This window comes from Stegodyphus dumicola, chromosome X2 (genome assembly GCF_044657685.1).
Source record: "Stegodyphus dumicola isolate Sdum_Otavi_A_Nest chromosome X2, ASM4465768v1".
Classification (NCBI taxonomy): Eukaryota; Metazoa; Arthropoda; class Arachnida; order Araneae; family Eresidae; genus Stegodyphus; species Stegodyphus dumicola.
The window spans coordinates 126,506,159-126,527,586 of record NC_140781.1 but is presented as its reverse complement, the minus strand read 5'-3'; the positions used below and the strand labels follow the sequence as shown (position 1 = coordinate 126,527,586).

At 34.1% G+C, this 21,428-nt stretch overlaps 1 protein-coding gene across 6 annotated transcripts in view; it reads left to right on the top strand.

Moving 5' to 3' along the window:
- Window positions 1-18,392, top strand: part of yip2 (yippee interacting protein 2) — a 77,134-nt gene extending 58,742 nt beyond the window's left edge. For all 6 annotated transcript variants that reach the window (XM_085809163.1, XM_085809167.1, XM_085809162.1 and 3 more), the window contains 2 exons: window positions 4,119-4,273; window positions 18,145-18,392. In XM_085809163.1, the coding sequence (XP_085665289.1) occupies window positions 4,119-4,273; window positions 18,145-18,223 (234 nt within the window). In that variant the 3' untranslated portion in view covers window positions 18,224-18,392. The remainder of the gene's footprint in view (window positions 1-4,118; window positions 4,274-18,144) is intronic.
- Window positions 18,393-21,428: the final 3,036 nt, after the last annotated feature.

Sequence of the window (21,428 nt, the reverse complement as noted above, 5' to 3'; positions counted from 1 at the left end):
TCTTAGTTTGGAGATGTTTATCTGATTCCAAATAAGATGAACTGTACAGAAACTAAAAGTGAGATCGAGATGGATATTAAGAAAATAAACATAGGGAATTATATAAGCTTTTAGTCAAGCACATTGTGCTGTTGTCTAGTAAAATCCAAATACCAGTGTTGGTGAATACCAGCCTTTGTTACCTGCAGGTGAAAGGGAAAAGACATATATTTATAAGACCTCTGAATCTTCAAAATCTGAAGTAGATAAGCAGATTGAAGAATTAGAGAACTTTGGTCTCATTGAACTAAATGAAGTTAAAATAGCATGCCCAGTAGGATGTGTGACCAAGAAAGGTGGAAATGTGCAGTTGTGCGTCATTTTTCAAATTATTGAATACAGTAACCAAGCCTGTTGATTTTCCGTTTTAGAGTTTGACTGATCTAATCAAATTGGGCAAGCGAATATTATCACTTGCCTAGATGTTTTAAAAGGTTACTGGAAGATAGCTTTGGAAGGAGAAAGTTATGATTGAGCATTATTCAACACACATCATTCCCAATAATGTAAGAAAGTGATGCCTTTTGAATTGAAAAATATAGCTGCTACTTTCCAAAGACAGGAATAATGCAGTAAAAGAACAAAATGATTTTTGCAAAGCCTATTTGATGATATAGCTATCTTTTCACTCGACTAGAGTTCTCATCTGAAACATTTAGATGCTATGCTAACTACATAAAGTGATCTCAAATGCAAGGAAATATGTTTTATGCACATTCAGAGATAAAATATTTTGACATATAATCAGCCTGACCCTGAAAAGTTATAAGCCATCAAAATTATAGGAAGATACCGCTCTAACTACATTATCTCATAGTTACAGTGAATGTAAGAAACTGTGTTTTTGCACATTCAGAGAGAAAATATTTAAGACTTATAATAGGAGTTGGAAGACATCAGCGTGATCCTGAAAAGTTATAAGCCATCTAAATCATAGGAAGTCCTAAAATTAAGACTGCTCTGAAGGTTGCATTAGGCCTGTTTAAGTATTATCATAATTACATAAAGTATTATGCAGAAATAGCTCACCTGTTGACAGAGCTTGCTAAAAATAAGATTCCACAGATAATCCCATGAACTGATATTGAGGAAACATCATTTCAGGATCTCAGATATTGACTATATAAAGCAGTTAAAGTTTTCGCTCTAGATCCGAAGAAATCATGCACCATCCAGTATGACGCTAGTTCCTATGGAGTTGGTGCATTCTTATCATAAAGGGATAGCAAAGGCAATTTGTATTCCATTAGCCTTGCCAGTCAAAAACTTTCAAAAGATCAGCAGAACTGGTCCACTTGCTGATCCGCATGCCCATTGTGTTTTTATTAAAAAAATTTCAGTGTTGGGTATTTGGATGAAATATCGAGTTGATCACTGACCATAACCCATTGTTACGTGTTCAAAAGTCCACACTTCATTCTACTAAACTACAGAGATAGGGAATGGTACTTCAACATTAAAGCATTCATGTTTTTCGTTGTCCTGATGCACAAAAAACAAAAAAAAAACAAAAAAAAAAAAAAAAAAAAAAACCTGATAGTATTTCTAGACTAGTTGGTGAATGAACTGAGTGTGAACCAGGTATGAACTAACATACTTTAAACTTAATTGTTTTGCATTAATTATTTTTCTTTTGTTCTGGATTTGTATGAGAGCTATTTTCCATCCGTTTTGAAAAAATTAGTGTTTTTCCTTTGGTGTTTTTGAGTATTGTTGCATATATACGTTTTATTTACAGGAGTCTGGTATTGTAACAAAACATCTATTTATTGATTGAAGTGAATGGTTATTGCATTTATTTCAAAAGTGTGTTGTTGCATCATATATATATTTCTTGTTTATTGATTTTGTTTAGTTTTAAGAATAAGTAATGATATTAGGCAAATATTATTCTAGGAGTATTTATATATCATTTAAGTACTTTGTTTCAGTATGAGAAAATTTAAGTGCTTGTGAGTGTATTAATTACTAAGTGTTATTATTTAGTTTGTGAACTTGCTGGTTCATTTGTCAGATTCTGCTTCACTTTGGCATAGCACAATATTACTGGAGGGTGTTATGTATCTCCATAGTCAGCCAAACGGTTGCTTCTTTATTGCAGTGAAGAGCCAGCTGTGGAAAACAGACTGGCAGGTGAAAGGTTGGAGTTGTGTGGACAACTTTGGTAGGGTGGTTGCATCCGAGTGTGAGTTTAGTGAGACTAATATAATTTTGGTAAGGTGTTAAGAACACCTAATTTCAGAGATGTTTAAACATGTCATTTCAGTTATATTCTTTAAACTTATGTAAATATTTCTGTATATAAAGTCATGTTTATAGAAAATAAAAAAGATATTTTTAAATAAATTATGTGAAATATAAATCATTGCCAACCTGACAATCATGACACAAATCCATAAAATAATATTGATTAAAATGCTTTGACATTTTATAATATGGTTGCTATTTTAAATTTAAAATATGTGCAAAATTTTTAAAGTATTTGAATCTATTTCTGTAATTTGGAATTACCTCCAGCTGCACCTTAAAACTCGGAAGCAAATATTGTGTATATTGATGAACTGAGTATTAAAAGGCTGCATTGCATTGCATGTTTCATAAGAAGTGAAATTTCTTTCTTAGTATCAAATCATGTTTGTAGGTATAAAGAAATGAGAGCATTTAAATGAAAATTAACGCTGCTTTTAAAATCATTTTTAAAAACTGATTTATTCTAAATTATGGATATTAAGATTCTAAGTCATAAATCATCTTAATTGTAGGTAAGTATTGCTACCTGTTAAAATTCTGAGGAAACAAAATTTCATTACCTTAATTTTTACAGGCTGTATGAATATGCTAAGAATTATACTGTCAGAAGGAAATTATGTAGAAGGTAAGTAGTGAGTGGTTTCTTCGGATCTTGGGCTTTTTATGAATTCAATCCTAAAAATGAGGATTATTAAGCTGTATGATTCTTGTTGTCTCTACTTAGTACTGTGGGAGACTTTACTTCAACTTGGCATTGCTATCTTGGTAACCTTTTTTGCTCACCTTGGCTCCTTTACTGCCGTTTCTGACCTCAAATAACAGCTTGCTTCTACAATCCTTATATGAATAAAAATCTCATGGCATTACTGCTTGTGATGCTTTTACTTGAACCTTGTCAGAAAAGCAGTTATCATTAATCAGACAAGAGTTTAAGACTCCTTATAAGCTTAAGTTAAACAGAGCCGAGATTTTCCAACATCTTCCTCTAATGGAAAAATGCAAATAGCAGTTATACTTTTTAATATGCCATATTTTGTCTTCATATTTACTACTCGTATTTTGTTGTCAGCTCCTGGAAAAACATGTAGTGTTCTTCACAGTAACCGGTTGTAAATTGGCATATTATGTTCTTTAATAATAATTGAAGTCCCTAATTTTACATCATTCTTTATAAACATCCTGTTACTTTTGTAAATTATTTAAGTGATATGCAACCACTTTTTTCCAAATGAGTTGAATCAGTTTTGTTAACCTTTGCCAATGGCAATGTCTATTATTTGGCAAAAAAATCTTTCTCAGTGAGAGTCTATAACTAAACAACTTTTTATAAAGCTGCAGGATATCACGGACATCTGGGCGTCTTAAAGACGACATTTTGCAATGACAGCTGCAACGAGTTTGCAACGTCGTTACGATGTTGCTGTGCTACTTGGGTTGCTTGAACTTACTTAACACAGTGCAGTAGAAGGTATTCCAATTGTTTCATATAAAAATAATAAATTTCTTCCATGCAATGGTGATTTAGCATTGCTAATAAATTGAAGACAATGTGCGATCACAATTTGAAGTTTTACAAACAATATCTTTGAAATCGCACATATTTTTTTGTTTTGCGTACTCCAACAGCACATGAAGAATGTGTACATTCTTCTTTCAATGCGTCCTCACAATTTGGAATTTTCTGGGATAATGGAACTTGGGGTTTTTTTATTGGACTGAAAGTTAGTAATTATTCAATATAATATGTATTTCATTATTTATATTTTGACTATGGTAAGTGTTAAAATAAATTTTCTTCATTATGTTTTATGTTTTTTTTACATTTGTAGGTAAATGAAGCCTTTGCGTCTCAGTTTCTAGCAGTTCAAAAGGAATTGAATTTAGATCCCAGTAAAACTAATGTTAATGGCGGTGCTATTGCATTAGGTCACCCTGTAGGTGCATCTGGTGCTAGAATTCTTGCAAATCTTACGTATGAATTACGGTAAGCTCCATATATCTTCTTAGTTATATTTATGCAAAGATTTTAAACCCCAATATCGTTTGTAAATGAGAGACTAGAATACAGTACAAAGTTCGAAATCCAAATGTCCGATATCCAGACCTCTTACTGGCAGCAAAAATTTCTGAAAAATTTTTCATTTTAGCAATAGAAAATGGGGGGGGGGGGAGAATGCAGATATGCTGTTAAAACCCATTTTTCTCCAGACCAGTGGTTCTTAAGCAGGGGTGCGGGAATGTATTTTTGGGGGTGCGGGAGAAGCCACTACCTAACCATAAAAATTATTAAATATCATTTATTAAATTTCTTATAATAAAATATTTGAAATCTGCAATAGTGTCTCCAATATTGAAGCTCATAAAAATTGGTAGCACCTAGCTCACTTATCAGCAAAAGACACAGGAAAGAGCCGGTTCCGATGGGCGTATACACTACGCTACGAAAAGGCATGAAATGCTACAAATGAACGCGAACAGGCAGCTAGGTGACAGAGAAAAGAAAAAAAACTTTGTGGGAATACAAGCAGAGAACGTTATACCAGCTTGCGCGTGCGCTGAGTTCAATGTGTGCTACTCCAATGGAATGTACGGATTCACAGATTTATATCTGCATCTACTGCTCCAGTGTTAGGTTGAGTCAAGTTGAGTCAACTATTGTGTCTGCGACATGTGTATTGTGTATTCTGACTTGTCCAGAAACCTCTTGAGTCTAATACATTCTTAATTGCCCATTCAAGCCAAATAGGATTCAGTGATATTACAAATGTAAGAACATTATATATATAATATTACATTATTTCTAAATAATTAAATCGATTATAGTGAACCCCACTATGTCAAAAAAACGAGAATGGAACAACAAGTATGCCGGTTATGGATTTACCTACACAACCGAAAATGATGGCACGCAACGACTGCAATCCATCTTGCGTTCCAAGATATTTTCAAACAGGAATCTCAAACCATCAAAGTTATTAGAGCATTTCAACAATCTGCATGGTGGTGAAAAAGCACATAGCATGAACAGCTTGAAGTCAAAGAAGGCTCGGTTTGATACCAGTGGAACTATCCTCAAATTGTGCGGACCAGCAATTCAGAAACCTTTATTAGAAGCGTCATATCAAGTGGCATATTTATGTGCAAAAAAAAAAAAAAAAAAAAAAAAAAAAAGAAAAGAAAAGAAACATCACACGATCGCTGAAGAGTTGATTAAACCTTCTGCTTTAATTATTGCTAAAACTGTTTTAGATTCAGAAGCACATAATAAAATCCAACAGATTCCATTATTGAATGATATTATACGATCGCGAATACAAGATCTCGGTGAAGATGTTTTAATGCAAGTAATTGAAGACAAAAAAATCAGTCCACTAAAAATACGCATGCAGCTGGATGAGTCAAATGATGTTGATAATTGTAGCCAACTTTTGGTATCTGTCAGGTATGTGAAGGAAAAAGAGGTGATAGAAGAATTTCTATTTTGTGAGCCACTGGAGGTGAATACGAGAGGAGTTGATGTTTTCAATCGCATCAAAGATTTTTTTACTAAATATCAATTACCAATGAATGTGATTGGCTCAATATGCACTGATGGAGTGGATAACATTGGAAAGTGAACTGTATATGACATAAGAAAAAAAAAGGAATGTTTTGAATTTTTTGTGGAAGCAACTTAAACAACTTACATTGAAAGAAATGTTTAATAAAGTAAATATTAAGCTAACAATAAAATATTAAGCTTTTTTTTGTAAATTTTGATACCCTTTAGATCAGCGCTGTCCAACTTATCATAGCCCGTGGGCCATATTTTCTTTACCAAACATTTCAGGGGCCAAGAAATTTGATAAATGAAAAGTCAGTTTATGTTAATAAAAAAATATTTTATTTATACTAAGAAGAAAACTTTAAAATATTCATAATATATTAATGAGAATATTGTGGCCTTAATTGTTTAGCAGCAATATCTTTTATGTCCACATCAATATTTGTTGTGGCAAGTCTAATTATATCTTCAAGAGTGGAATCTTTCAAATTGTTTCTATATTTTGACTTTGTATATTTCATATCGGAGTATGCATGCTCTCAGATATATGTACTTCCGAACATTGATACAATTTGAAGTCCAAAAATCTCTCAATTTTGAATGTTTCTATTCCAGTTACTCCACGAGATGTAAAAAATGGGTCAGCCTCGAATAATTCTGTTTGATATTTAAGATCAACGGAGTTGATATCAATATTAATTGGATCACAAAATAAATTATAGATTGTTTAAGATCATCAAATTGAGAAAATCTTTCATTGAAATCTGTAATTAGCATATCCAATTTTGGTAAAAATATTTTAAAATTCGCTTCTATATTACATTCCTTCATTTCTTTATAGATCTCTTTGCAAGATTCAAAATGAAATAAATTATTTTGCTCCAAATTAAACCTTAACAATTTTAATTTGTTTCTAAATAAAATAACATATTCTTAAAGGCAACACACATTCTGATCTTGTCCTTGCAAGGATTTATTCAAAATTGTCGCGTTTGCTTACTAGAACTTTACTTCCACGAACGCCCTCTGGCGAAAGAGACTAAAAGTAGTCAGTTGAACGGCTGACGCGTCTAACAGATGTATAACGATAGACCGTCTCCGTATAAATTATGCTTGTAATCATTATAACTTGTAAATATTTTGTAGATATCTTTCATACAAATTAAAATTTCTTAAAAAGTTTATAACTGTGTTTCGAAGTGAATCGAAGTTCATCATAGAGACGGATATCGACAAGAAGGAAAGAAGGCAGTTCAGGGCAGCCCTATTTAGAAGGTAAGTGAACTTTCACTTATCTATTTAATGATCAAAAAATTTTAATAGTACAAAGTTGATAAAATTTTTTAACATGGCGCCCGAACAGGGACTGCCAGTAACTGCGGTTTTCCTAACTATTGAATCTGTCTAAATTGATATCAGTTATATAGATAATACATAAGCATAAATAATTAGTGAATTGCTGATAGTTGTTGAATTATTGAATATTAAACAATGACGGAATTCATCGATACATTGAAAAGGAAACGCGGCCACATAAGGGCTGCCGTTACAAAATTAATTGGCCGAATCGAAACTGAATTACCAAAAACAGAAGTGAATGCAGAGGAACTAGAAATTTCCTTAGAACTCTTAAATGAAAAATCGAACGAGTTAAAACAAATAGATGCCAATATAGAAAAATTAATAGACATAAATTATCTTGACCAGGAATTAAACGGTGTTGACGAATATCGTGAAAGAATAACTACATTTAAATACAAGGCTAACAAAAAATTGAAAGAAATTAATATAAAACAACAAAAATTTAATGTGTTACAAAGCACTGAACAGTTAAGTGAAAGTATTATAGAAAACGTTAAAATCGAAAGTCATAATGTGAAGCTTCCTAAACTTACGATTCCGAAGTTTTATGGCGAGAGCTGCGAATGGCTGACATTTTGGAACACTTTTTCATCAGCCATACATCAAAATAAAACGCTTGACGCTATAAGCAAATTTAATTATTTGAAATCCTTTTTGGGAGGCACTGCTTATAACACCATTGACGGTTTCGATTTAACCGAAGAAAATTACGAAACTTCAGTTAAACTCCTCACAGAAAGATTTGGAAATAAAGATGTACTGATAAACGCCCATATAGATAAATTACTGAAAATAAGACCTCTAAAGAATTCTAATGACATTCAAAATTTCCGTAAGTTATTCAATTATATACAGAAACATATTCGATGTCTTGAATCATTAAATATGACCTCAGAAACATATGGAGCTCTATTAACGCCTATTTTGCTTAAAACATTGCCCGCAGATTTGGTTTTGGAGTATAATAAAACAGTTCGGAAATCAAATTACGATTTGAGTCACCTAGTGGAATTTCTTTCTGAGCAATTAGTTGCGCGGGAACGTACATTCCAGACGGTCCAGCCAAAGGCGGCGCCGCAAAAGCATAACAAACTGAGTGAAACCAGACCTATTGCAAAACACACAGCTTCGGAGTTGACGAACGCAAGTTTGCGGGGAGGACAAACACCATGTGTTTTCTGCGACTCTTCTGATCACGAGTCTATAACGTGTAAACAAGCATCTTTATGGTCTATTGAGAAAAAAAGGGAGAAATGCAAAGCGAAAGGGATCTGTTATCGCTGTTTACACCCACGGCATCTTAGTTTTAATTGCACTTCTAGAATAAGGTGTGAATTATGTAAACAACGGCATGCCACTATAATGTGTTTTAAAAACGAAAACGGAGAAATTAAGGAAGAACAAATTGAAAATAAGGCCTTAATGAATAATTCATCCTATGAAAGTGTAATCTTGCAAACTTTAATTGCCAATGTTTACGGAGATGGTGAAAGCAATTTTATACGAATAATTCTGGATACCGGAAGTAGCAGATCATATATCAGCACATTTCTTGTGGAGAAATTAAAACTAAAATCTTTAGGTCAGGAAAGTGTGACTCATGGGCTTTTTGGAGGAATAGAAAAAAGGGAAAATCACAACAAGTATCTGATTAAGTTAAATAATCCAGAAACAGGATTCACATGCGAAATGGAAGTTTTGAGCCAAAAAACCGTATGCTCACATATTCCAAAATTGGAGGATAGGGAATGCTTAAAGAAACTTAGAGGTTACAAAATTTTTCCCAGTGATGTAACTAATGAGAATTCTTGTTTATTTGAAAAACACCTTAACGAAATACACGTGCTTGTAGGAGCAGATTATGTCGGAAAACTCTTTACAGGGGAAGTAAAACACGTAACGGAGAGTTTAGTAGCGATGAATACACACCTTGGTTGGACTATATTAGGGAGAACGAAGGTAAAGGGAAAGAATTTTAATGAAATTCTTTTATCACTACACATTAGTGACAGAAAAATTTGTGACTTGTGGTCTCTTGATTCTATCGGAATAACTGAACCAGCTCTTTCTCAAACAAAACAAGAAATAGAAAAGGCTACAGAAAATTATTTCATCCGTACTTTAGAAAGAGATGACACTGGAAGGTATCAGGTATCACTGCCATGGCTTCAAATTCATCCTGAGTTGCCGGATAATAGAATCCTTGCAGAAAAGCGTCTGAAGTCTTGCGTGAAAACCCTTCAGACAAAGAATTCCTTAGAAGCCTACGAAACTGTTTTAAAGGATTGGGTAGAAGAGGGAATAATTGAACCTGTCTATATTTTGGAGGCAGAAAAGATCAAAGGGCATTATCTGCCACATAGACCCGTGTTTCGGGAAAATTCGACCAGTGTTCGACGCATCTGCAAAGGAGAAAAATTCGGTGTCTCTGAACGACTGCTTGGAAAAGGGTCCTAATTATCTTGAATTGATCCCCAAAATTTTGACAAAATTTCGAGAGGGAAAGTATGGAGTAATTTCGGATATAAAAAGAGCATTTCTTCAGATAGGTGTGAACCCAGCGGATCGAGATTTTCTCCGGTTCCTATGGTGGGAGAAAGGACAGCCTGAAAAACTGACTATATATCGGCACCGAAGGGTTGTATTCGGCGTAAACGCCAGCCCCTTTTTACTCGCTGCCACAATTAACTTCCATTTGGAAAATGTACCAAAACATCATCAGGAAATAGCTTCAAAGCTAAAGAAAGCCATGTATGTGGATAACTGCGTAGCGAGCGTGGAATCAATTGAAGAATTAAACTCATTTATCAAAGGATCTAGAGAAATAATGGCTACTGCAAAATTTGACCTAAGAGGTTGGAAACATAATAGACTTAAAAATGAAACTTCAATTCTAAACCTTTCTGATAAAGATTATGAAGATGTTGTGTCAGTATTGGGATTGAAATGGAACTTGTTTGATGATACTTTGTCTTGTCACGTAAAATATGAAGAAAACCCTATATTGAGCAAAAGATCTGTTCTTTCCGAATTGAGTAAAATCTTTGACCCAATTGGGTTTACTAGTCCAGTTACTCTCATGCCTAAATTGATTCTGCAAGAGTGCTGGAAACAGAAAATTAACTGGGATACTAATCTGCCGAATGATCTAGCAAGGAAATTTTTCACATGGTCATCTCAGTTAAAATATTTGAAAGACATCAAAATTCCTAGATTGCTTCCCAAAATAGGCGAAAGTACCACTCTGCATGTATTTTCGGACGCAAGCAAGGACGCGTATGCGACCTGCATTTTCCTTAGACACAGTGGTGAGAGTGGAGTCACCTGTCAATTGATACAATCTAAAGCAAGAGTTGCTCCGCTAAAAGCACTCACCATACCTCGACTAGAGATACTCGCTTGCACTATTGGAGCTAGACCATCTCATACAATAAGAAAAGACTTGAAACTAAAAGAAGTTCCATTTTTTCTTACTGGACAGATTTCTACAAATGCCCTCTTTGTATAAAGCAGAAAGGAAATTAGTCCACTTTTGTAGCCAATCGAGTAAATGAGATTCGAAAATTGAGTAACCCAGATCACTGGCATCACATTCCCGGAAAGTTTAATCCTTCGGATTTGCCATCACGCGGTTGCTCTGCAAAAGAATTGAGGAAATCCGAATGGTGGAAAGGACCAGATTGGATTTATCGACCTCCAGAAGAGTGGCCTATTGCAGATGGAGAACATCCTGACTTCGATATAGTAAATGGAGAGAGAAAACGAACTGTGGTTTCAGCAAGCAATAACACGAATACAGATAAATTTAACCTTTTTGACAATATTTCAAAATTCGAAAAGATCATAAAGGTCGTATCTTGGATCTTTAGATTCATTAAAAATGCTACCACACCACCATCTGAAAGAACTTATGGGAGAATTTCAGTCGAAGAACTAAAAGGAGCTGCAAAAGAATTGAGGAAATCCGAATGGTGGAAAGGACCAGATTGGATTTATCGACCTCCAGAAGAGTGGCCTATTGCAGATGGAGAACATCCTGACTTCGATATAGTAAATGGAGAGAGAAAACGAACTGTGGTTTCAGCAAGCAATAACACGAATACAGATAAATTTAACCTTTTTGACAATATTTCAAAATTCGAAAAGATCATAAAGGTCGTATCTTGGATCTTTAGATTCATTAAAAATGCTACCACACCACCATCTGAAAGAACTTATGGGAGAATTTCAGTCGAAGAACTAAAAGGAGCTGAAACAGTGGTTTTCCGACTGATCCAACGAGAATCTTTCGAAGGATGAAAAGATAAAAGAATACGTGCTCTAGAACCTATCATGGACTCCAATGGCCTTATAAAAGTGAAGACACGTATCTTTCAGAGAGACGATGATGCTGACTTTCGTTACCCAGTTTTACTTCCCTCAGAACATCCATTAGTATTAAAACTGATCAAATCTGAACATGAAACGCTAAGTCACGCTGGAGTACAATTCGTTATGTGCGCTTTGCATGAAAAATATTGGATCATAAAGAGTAGGAAGACCGTACGCAAGGTTATCCAAAACTGTGTACGATGTCGAAGGTTCGACTCTGATTCATATAAGATTCCTCAAGCGCCACTACCTGAAGACAGAATAAGAGATGCTTTAATTTTTGAGATTTTTGGTGTTGATTTGACGGGTCCCTTAATTTTAAAAGGAGGCCAAAAAACATGGATCGTCATTTTTACTTGCGCAATATATAGAGCAGTTCACTTAGAGCTAGTCTCATCTCTATCAACCGAAAGTTTTCTGCACGCATTCAGGCGATTCATCGCTCGAAGGGGTAGACCTGTCACTGTATACTCCGACAGTGGAACCAATTTTGTTGGATCAAATAATTTGTTTAAGACCATAGATTGGAATTCTATCTTAGAAAACGCAACAGTTAAGAAAATTGAATGGAAATTTATTCCCCCTTCCTCGCCATGGTGGGGAGGGTGGTGGGAAAGATTAATTGGAGTACTAAAGAGAATTCTTCGAAAGGTACTAGGAAAATCTTCTCTGAACTACGAAGAATTGTTGACAATCATTTGTGACTGCGAGAGCATTATGAACAACCGTCCTCTCACGTATTTGTCAGAAGACGCAAAGGATTTAAGAGCTCTCACCCCAGCAATGTTTCTAACAGAAATTCCAGAGACTGGAGTTCCTGAATTAGATCTTTTGGATTCTAAATCCATCAATAAAAGATACCTTTACAGAGCCAAATTGAGAAAAGATTTACGAAAAAGATTTCGATCAGAATATTTAGGGCAACTAAAACAAAGCTCAAAATTCATCCGCGAACCATCTTCTGTGAAAGTTGGTGATCTTGTAATTGTGTCCAACAACGAAAAAAGGATAAACTGGCCCTTAGCTAGAATCGTGGAAATTTTTCCATCCCACGACGGATACATTAGATTAGTGAAACTGAAAACTGCACAAGGGGAGATTATAAGACCTACTAAGAACCTCATACCTCTTGAGCTCAACTTTACACCTGAGTCAGATATGCTAGTGAGGTACAGAACTCGACGTATGACGAAATCTCAAAAGACTTGAACTACAGGTCAGTTGAGGTCCATCCTCTGTTGATACTGGACCTCAAGGTGGGAGTGTCGTGTTTGCTTACTAGAACTTTACTTGCACGAACGCCCTCTGGCGAAAGAGACTAAAAGTAGTCAGTTGAACGGCTGACGCGTCTAACAGATGTATAACGATAGACCGTCTCCGTATAAATTATGCTTGTAATCATTATAACTTGTAAATATTTTGTAGATATCTTTCATACGAATTAAAATTTCTTAAAAAGTTTATAACTGTGTTTCGAAGTGAATCGAAGTTCATCATAGAGACGGATATCGACAAGAAGGAAAGAAGGCAGTTCAGGGCAGCCCTATTTAGAAGGTAAGTGAACTTTCACTTATCTATTTAATGATCAAAAAATTTTAATAGTACAAAGTTGATAAAATTTTTTAACAAAAATATTTAAATTGTGTAATGTCTGTTAGGAAAGCATGTGAATAAATAAAATTTTTATCAACTAAATTTGCTGTTAAATTTTCATTGATGGCAATTTCTGTGAGAAAAAGATGAACTTCTTTTCGAAGTGTAAGGAATCTTCTCGAGCACTTTCCAGCACTTAACCAACGAGTGTTACTATGTAAAAGCAGATCTCCATACTCACTTTTCAATTCATCCAAAAATGTTTAAAATTTTCGGTGTGTAAGAGAACGATTTCCGCCGTGAATTTAATTAGTAATTTGTATATTACTTCTTTTAGTGTTAGGGATAAACCACATACCTCCTGATGGATAATACAGTGTAACATACAACATGTTAATCCTTTTTTTGAAAAAGTCCCGCGAACCCAATATTTTTGCCCGTCATCGCTCTAGCACCGTCGGTTACAATAGCACTTGTCAAATTTGCCATACTGCTCTACTGAACATTTTAATTGTTTGTAAATATCTCCACCTTTTGTTGTTCCGTTTAATGATTGTAATTTTAAAAGTTCTGAATAATTATAGTTTTCATTTACAGTTGTTATAAAGATAAGCATTTGACTTGTATCGGAAATGTCTGTGCTTTCATCCAAAGCTACCGAAAAATATCAGCAACTATTGATTAGGTTTTCTAATTTAATAGTGACATGCATGCTAGTCTCGTTTACATGTCGGCTTACAGTCTGGTGAGAAAATGATACTGTTTGAAGTTTCCTTACCATTTCGTTGTCATTAAATGCTTGAGCCATTTTTATGTCACATTTTTTAATGAACTTTCCATCCAAAAATGGTTTCTTTGCCTTTACTATTTCTAAACAAACTTCAAACGATGCAGCTACAGATGCTTCTTGAAATTTTGGTTCTTGATTAAATTAAATCGTTTGATGATCCAGGTGCTTTTTCATTTCTTTACTAGTGGTATTTTCATGTCTCGCGTGTACGAATGATACTTTTTTCATGCATGGAAAGATAATGGCACTTCAAGTTATATTCTTTACACACAGCTATGATTTGTAAACATTCCAAACACTGTGGTTTACCATTCTTGTTCAGAATAAATAAATAATCTATCTCCCAGCGATCTTGAAATTCTCAATTTTCAAGGTCTGTTTTTCTTTTATTAGTAGAACTCATATTCAATAATTATTTTAATTAATAAATAAATATGAAATTAAATTAATAATATTATAACACAGTCACCCCTGAACAAATTCTAGACAAGACTGCACTCGCACGATTGCATGAATCAGCCAACTAGCACAGGGTAGTGTGCTCATCACATGAGCCAACCATAGATAAACAACCAACCACAAATATAATATGTGGCGCCAACGTTGAGCCAACCATCATCAGACAAATGGATTGCTGCTGTATTCAGCCAGGTTAAGTGAAGTTACGCAAACTAAATAGTTACCTACTTTAAATTCAAATTAGATTTAAATTTTCACATAATAAAATAATTTTAATATTAATAATAATAATTTAGTAACATAAATTTATTCATAGTAAAATGTACTTGTAGGCCGTAAAAATAATTTGATGGGCCATATACTGCCTGTGGGCTGCCAGTTGGACAGCCCTGCTTTAGTTCATAATTATTCTTTATTTCATAAATTATGATTTCATGTTTTTAATTGTATAATTTCTGCATGCCATCTTACCAGGTTTAAATTGATGATCTAATATCCAGAAAAATCCCAAATCTGGATTCGCCGAGTCCGGATTTCGGACTTTGTACTGTATTAATACGTCATGTTTGTAAACTGTTTATGGTATGAAAAGCAAGAAGTAATATGTTAAAATTAAAATTTTAAATTTAAATAACTTTATATTTAAAATTTATAAGATTATAAAAAAAAGTGGAACTGAATTTATAGCTGAAAATGATCGGAAATACAAGACAAGAATGATTATTTTATTTATAATAATGAACATAATGTAATGCAATAATACAACAGTTATATTAGTAAAGCTTTTTGAAACTTGTAAAGTAGAGATAAGTACTATTTCCGTCCCAGTTGTAACAAAATATTATTACTTTCATAGCGGATATTGTAACACTATTCCTTCGAAAATGACCTATCAGTGTATGAGTGGAAAGATCACTGAACATAGTAAGTTTGACCCAGGTTCAGATCCTATAGAGACTGGCTTCATGGGCATTCTTCTGGTGTCCCCAAATGTAATGTGAATAGAAGCCAGTTTCCTTTAGAAAACCCTTCATAAGGGCGTCTCTTCCTAGACAGATATCCCTCACATGTTTTGCCTTAATTAAAATCAACTAACCTAAACTATTTGTTATTGCTTTTCTGATTTTTCTTTTTGTCAAATATTCCACTTTTTTTAAACTCATGTTTATAGCTGTTATTAGTAAGTAGATTTTTTTAATAAATAGATCATTTTCAAAATATTCATATAATGATATTAGTCTTGGTTGGACTATTATGTTGTAGTATGTAGCAGTGCTACAATGCAGAAAGTTCAGCAGAATTGGCTGAGTGCTTAAAATGTTAATATATACAGTTTGACTGTTGGAGATATACGAGGCGTATTCGGAAACTAAGTACCGTTTTGAAAAAAAAAAAATAGTAAAACAATTTTTTCGAATCCAATTTTATTTTTACATGAAAATACATGTCTTAAACTATTTTTCAACATAGTTTCTGCCAATGATCAAACACTTGTCATAGCGGGTGACCAGTTTTTGTATACCATCGTCAAAGAAACTTCCTGCCAGTTTCGATAACCACGACTCCACAGCATTTTTTGTGTCATCGTCAGATCCAAAGTGCTTGCCACCAAGCTCACGCTTCTTGTTCAGGAACAAATGATAATCGGACGGCGCCAAGTCCGGGCTGTACAGCGGGTGATCGAGCTGCTCCCAATGAAACTGTCAAATTAACGATTGAGTGACACCAGCAGTATGGGGCCGAGCATTGTCATGGAGCAACACAATTCCTTTACTGAGCATTCCTCTTCGTTTGTTTTGAACGGCACGCCTTAGTTTTTTTAAAGTCTCACAATATCGTGCCGCATTAATGGTTTCACCTCTGGGAAGAAATTCAGTAAGCAAAGCCTTTCCTATCCCAGAAGACAGTGCACATGATTTTTTGTAATGACATTGTCACTTTGAACATTTGTTTTTTCGGAGAATGAGTGTGTCTCCACTCGATCGATTGTTGTTTCGATTCTGGTGTGAAATGACACACCCAAGTTTCATCACCTGTCACAATTTGGTTTAAAAAGTTTTCTCCCTCATCACTGTACCGCGTGAGAAATGTCAGGGCACTACCAAGTCGCTTTGTTTTGTGAACATCAGTGAGCATTTTTGGAACGCATTGGGAACACAGTTTGCAATAATTCAAGCGGTCAGACCCAATTTCGAACAAAACAGTACGTGAAATTTGTGGAAATGCCTCTGAAAGAGTTGTCATTGTGAACCGTCTGTTCTCATGAATTGCTTCATCCACTTTCCTTACCAAATCATCGGAGACAACAGAAGGCCGACCACTCCGAGCCTTGGCGTGGACATTTGTTCGACCTGCATTAAACATTCTTACCCACTTTCTCACCATTCCATCACTTATCGCATATTCACCGTAAACTTCTGTCACTTGACTATAAATTTCGGCCAGTTTAACATTCCTCGTGTTAAAAAATTTAATCACAGCACGAATCTCGCAGTCAGCGGGAGAACTAATTGTCTTAAACATTTTGAATGTGCACAGCAAACTGAAAACACAACATAGAGCAACCAGAATGGTGACAATTGAAAATCAGTGAACAAGAAAGACTAGTGCGCATGCGCGAGACACCTACCACAGCGCTGCGACGGCGCTAGAATGAAATGGTACTTAGTTTCTGAATACGCTACGTATATCTATAGAGAGATAGAAATTCACACATATCGAGTAAATATCTTTTTATAAATTTAATTGCAGTTGATATAATAGTATTGTCTGTCATTAGAGGACAGCATAGGAATACTAATAATCTGCATACTTGACTTGTCGTCTAACTCTATTTAGTAGTTAAGTTCTGTGTGTATTACTTGGCAGATATGTCATTTTTTCCTAAAGTAATGAATTTTTATTCTTAACAGTATTTGAAATAAACAATGCAATGTACCAAGACATTATTACGCAGTTTATTTCTTGAATCGATGAACATGAGTATTGGTTCTAGCAACAGAGCCACTTCTTAAACATCCAAGAAAGTATGCCATTCTTATGTTTTCTTTTTGGCAACAGTAACATTTCAAAAGGATTAAAGGATTATGACCCTCATATTCTCTTGACATGTGGTGTGTGGATTTTTTTTTTTTTTTTTCCATGGGTACCTGAAAGGAGAAGTCTGTACAGATAATCCCCATACATTTGAGGACTAAAAAAGGGAATCTTTTACAATGGCAGTTAACATCATCAGTGTACATATGCTGCACAGAATATGGCCTCAACCATGACAAAAAGCGCATGTGCATACATTATTGAGCACAACTGCGATTTTGAGCATATGTTTAAAGATATGGTTTGCTATTGTATTGCAACAAGTATTGTATGTCTTGTAGTTTGTGCTTTAAACCAGTGAATTAAATTTAGTTACTTATACTGTGCATGACTTTTCACTCATCGTGTAACTGTTTTAGTAGCTATACAATATTGTAAAATTTTTGAGTCAAGCATAGTCTTTTACTTCATGCATATTCATCACCTTATATTAGCATCTTTATTTTAAAATATTAATGATTATTTTTGTACTGTGAACTAAACGTTTTGTGTATCTTGAGTTATTGTATGCAATTTAACCAGTAATATTGATTAGTTGGTTGCATATATAAAAACTTCATTTGAAATCTGCTCCAACCTCCTCCAAATCTTTTTTTACTAATGCAACAGTTACTTACATTTTGTTTTTAACCTTATGCAGGGCAAGGAAAGCAAAATATGCCATAGGATCAGCCTGCATTGGAGGTGGTCAAGGCATAGCTGTCATGCTGGAAAATTAAGTTAATTATGCTGTTGACTCAAGATTACTACTTGAGTTAAAACACTTAATTCAAGAAATAAGAATTGTGCCTATTTAAATATATATTTTATATTTTTGTACACTTTTTTCCCTTTTTAAGTTTGTAATTTTGTATCATTCAGACTAATAAATATATTCTAAGATAATAATGTGTGTTTTTGTAATTTCATTGGTGATTTATTCCCCATGACCTTTTAAGATAGGAAAATATACATACCCAATTTTCTAAGTTGAAGAGGAAAAATAAAATAAAGAACTAATAATGTGTTATTTTGTATATTTTTAGTTTTTTGAATTTAAAGTAAAGAATTATATAATTATTTAATCGATAGAAACATTGTGTTTGAAAAGAATAATTTAATACTAATTTAGAACATGATTTTGTAGATGTATTACAATCATTTCGTTTTTTTTTTTTTTTTTTTTTTTTTTTTTTTGAAAGATTATTGTAGATGCTGCTTAATGTAAATGTAACCAGAACTATATAAATCTTTGCAAAGCATTTTAGTTAAAGAAAAAAGTTATTAGTAGTGGTTTGTTTTCATTTGTTGCGTAAAAGTTCCATTTTAAACTATTCATAATGATTCCAGAAAATACTTGGCTTATATTAAACCCCTAATTGTAATGAATAGCCCTTATGTTTTACAGTGAATTCTGTAGCTTTGTACCACATCATTTTCATGAACAGTTGCAAATCAATGTTTCACAATCAATATTTTACCAACATTGTGATATTTCCCACTGTTTGCATTTACATTTTGGTTTTTGCTTTGATCTGCAAATAATATCGTCATGATTCTTCGAAATTTCGCCCAAAAAGCTGTGAGAAAAATTTAACTAAGAGCAGCATTCAATTGACTCATTTTTGGGAGTTGGTCATAACAGTCTAACAAATTAACTTTTGTCTTTTACTGATTTTCATGATAAAATGGCTAAACAGATTTAATAAATGAGTACTTTCTAAAACAGAACATTCATAAGGATTTAAAACACAGCAAAGTTTTTGGCATGAAAAATCAAGTTCATCTTGAATTCAGTTTCATTGACTAGTTAGTCAAGTCCTTCTTTCTAAAATACAGAAAGTACGTTCTTTGTATATGGGTGGTATAAATGAAAACTATTTGGTGACTTCAGCTTTTACATGGTGACATCTGTCTGTCATTTGGCAATTTCTATGCTCTATTTTGACCTTATTATAATTTAAAAAATGCATTCTTTTATACTTTGACCATAGTAACCAACATGTTGATCACAATATATCAAGCCATGTTTTCATATACAAATGTGCTGGACTTCAGCAGTTCAAAAATAATAACTCCAAGTTGTTGATATTTCAAGTGTAGTCAGTTTGGACATTACTGCTCGTAATTTCTGAAAATTTTATGAAATTAATAATTTCATAATATCTGAAATGTTGAAGTTGGTCTTCTATGCATTTGTATCATAGCAAGTCTTTCTGTTTTTGTTGTTAAAATTAAGTCTGGAGAAATCACCTTCCCTTCAGTGATATTTTGTGTTTGTTTTCACAAATTTCTTGGAATATTTTAGAATCCTTTAAAATTCGATACTTCAACTGTCAAATTTTTACTTTAAACTTTGTCCTTGATATATCTTTTCTGATGTACATTTTCCATACTATTCAGCTACTGGCATGGTTTTTTAATCATTTGCATAGTTTCTCTTGGAAAATTTGCATGTCAAATTTCATCTATTACATTATGATGTAATCAGGTTGCATTTAATAAATGGGATAAGAGCTTTGTAAAGATGAAGCATTTCTTTTCTTTCAGAATCTTATTTTTCAACGATGATTTTTTTCTTTATGTTAGTTTTAAAAATTAGAGAATTTTTTTAATTACATTCTTGTAACACTTAATTCTTGAAATTCTGCTTTTAAGAAAATTAATAAAATAAGCAGAAAATTAACTTATTAAATAAGTTAATATTATTAAATAAGCATAAGAGGTTAAAGAATTCAGATCTTTGTGGTAAAATACTCAAAATGCAAAATAAATATTAATTGCCTACCAATTAAACGGCCAGAAATTGTCTCTGAGTTTGATGAGAGTCTCTGAGTTGAAGTTTTCTGAGTTTGATGATATCAGAATGATGCAATAAAAATTCACTTTTCGCAAAAGAGAAATTGTACAATTACTTGAATTTATTCACAGTTTATATATGCTGTGAACAAAGTTCTTTCCAGTATGCATATCAGTGCTAAAATTAATTTTTAAGATCGGTAATGTAACTAAGGTACAGAAAATTTAAGGGGAAAAAAGTTTGAAATATTTTACCTGCATAAAAAAGTGAAGCACACTAATACACGATGTGAATCAGAAGTTTCAAGACTGGGTCTCAGGGAACGAACTGACGCTGCGGCAGCTGCCTCCGGAACCCTGGAAAGTGCGCATCGCTTGCAGCGTGAGTGCGTGTTATTGACCTCGATCGAAAAGTGGGAGAGGCGAAAATGGAGCAGCACTTGGAGCAACGTTATGCAATTAAGTTTTGCGTGCGACTAAACAAAACCGCCACGGAGACTCTCGGTATGATTCAAGAGGCCTTTAAGGAAGAAGCCATGTCCCGTGCAATGGTTTTCATATGGCACAAACGTTTTAAAGATGATCGCGGGAATGTTGAAGACGACGACCGCTCTGGGAGGCCATCATGAAGCCGAACGGATCAAAATGTGGAGAGAGTGCGGGAACTTTTAAACAGTGACCGTCGTCTTAGTACTAGATTAATTGCCTATGAACTGGGACTCTGTCAGAGTACGATGTGGAGGATTGTGACAGAGAATTTGATGATACGAAAAGTGTGTGGCAAACTGCTGCCAAAAGTTTTGTCGGTGGATCAGAAGAAACGGTACATGACTGTTTGCCAGGAAATGCTCCAGCGGTTGAATGTTGACCCGAGCCTTCGGGAGAAAGTGGTTACTGGTGATAAGACCTGGGTCTACGAGTACAATCCTGAGTCGAAGTGTCAAAGCTCAGAATGGCAAACTGCTTCCTCGCCGAAGCCCAAGAAAGCTCGCATGAGCAAGTCGCGTTTTTTTTTTTTTTATTGTAAAGGAGGGATTCACAAGGCGTTTGTTGCTCATGGACAGACTGTCACAGATGACTTTTACACTGGAGTGCTCCGCCGATCGAGTCCGTCACGTCCGTCTGGTGATCAAGGGCGATTGGATT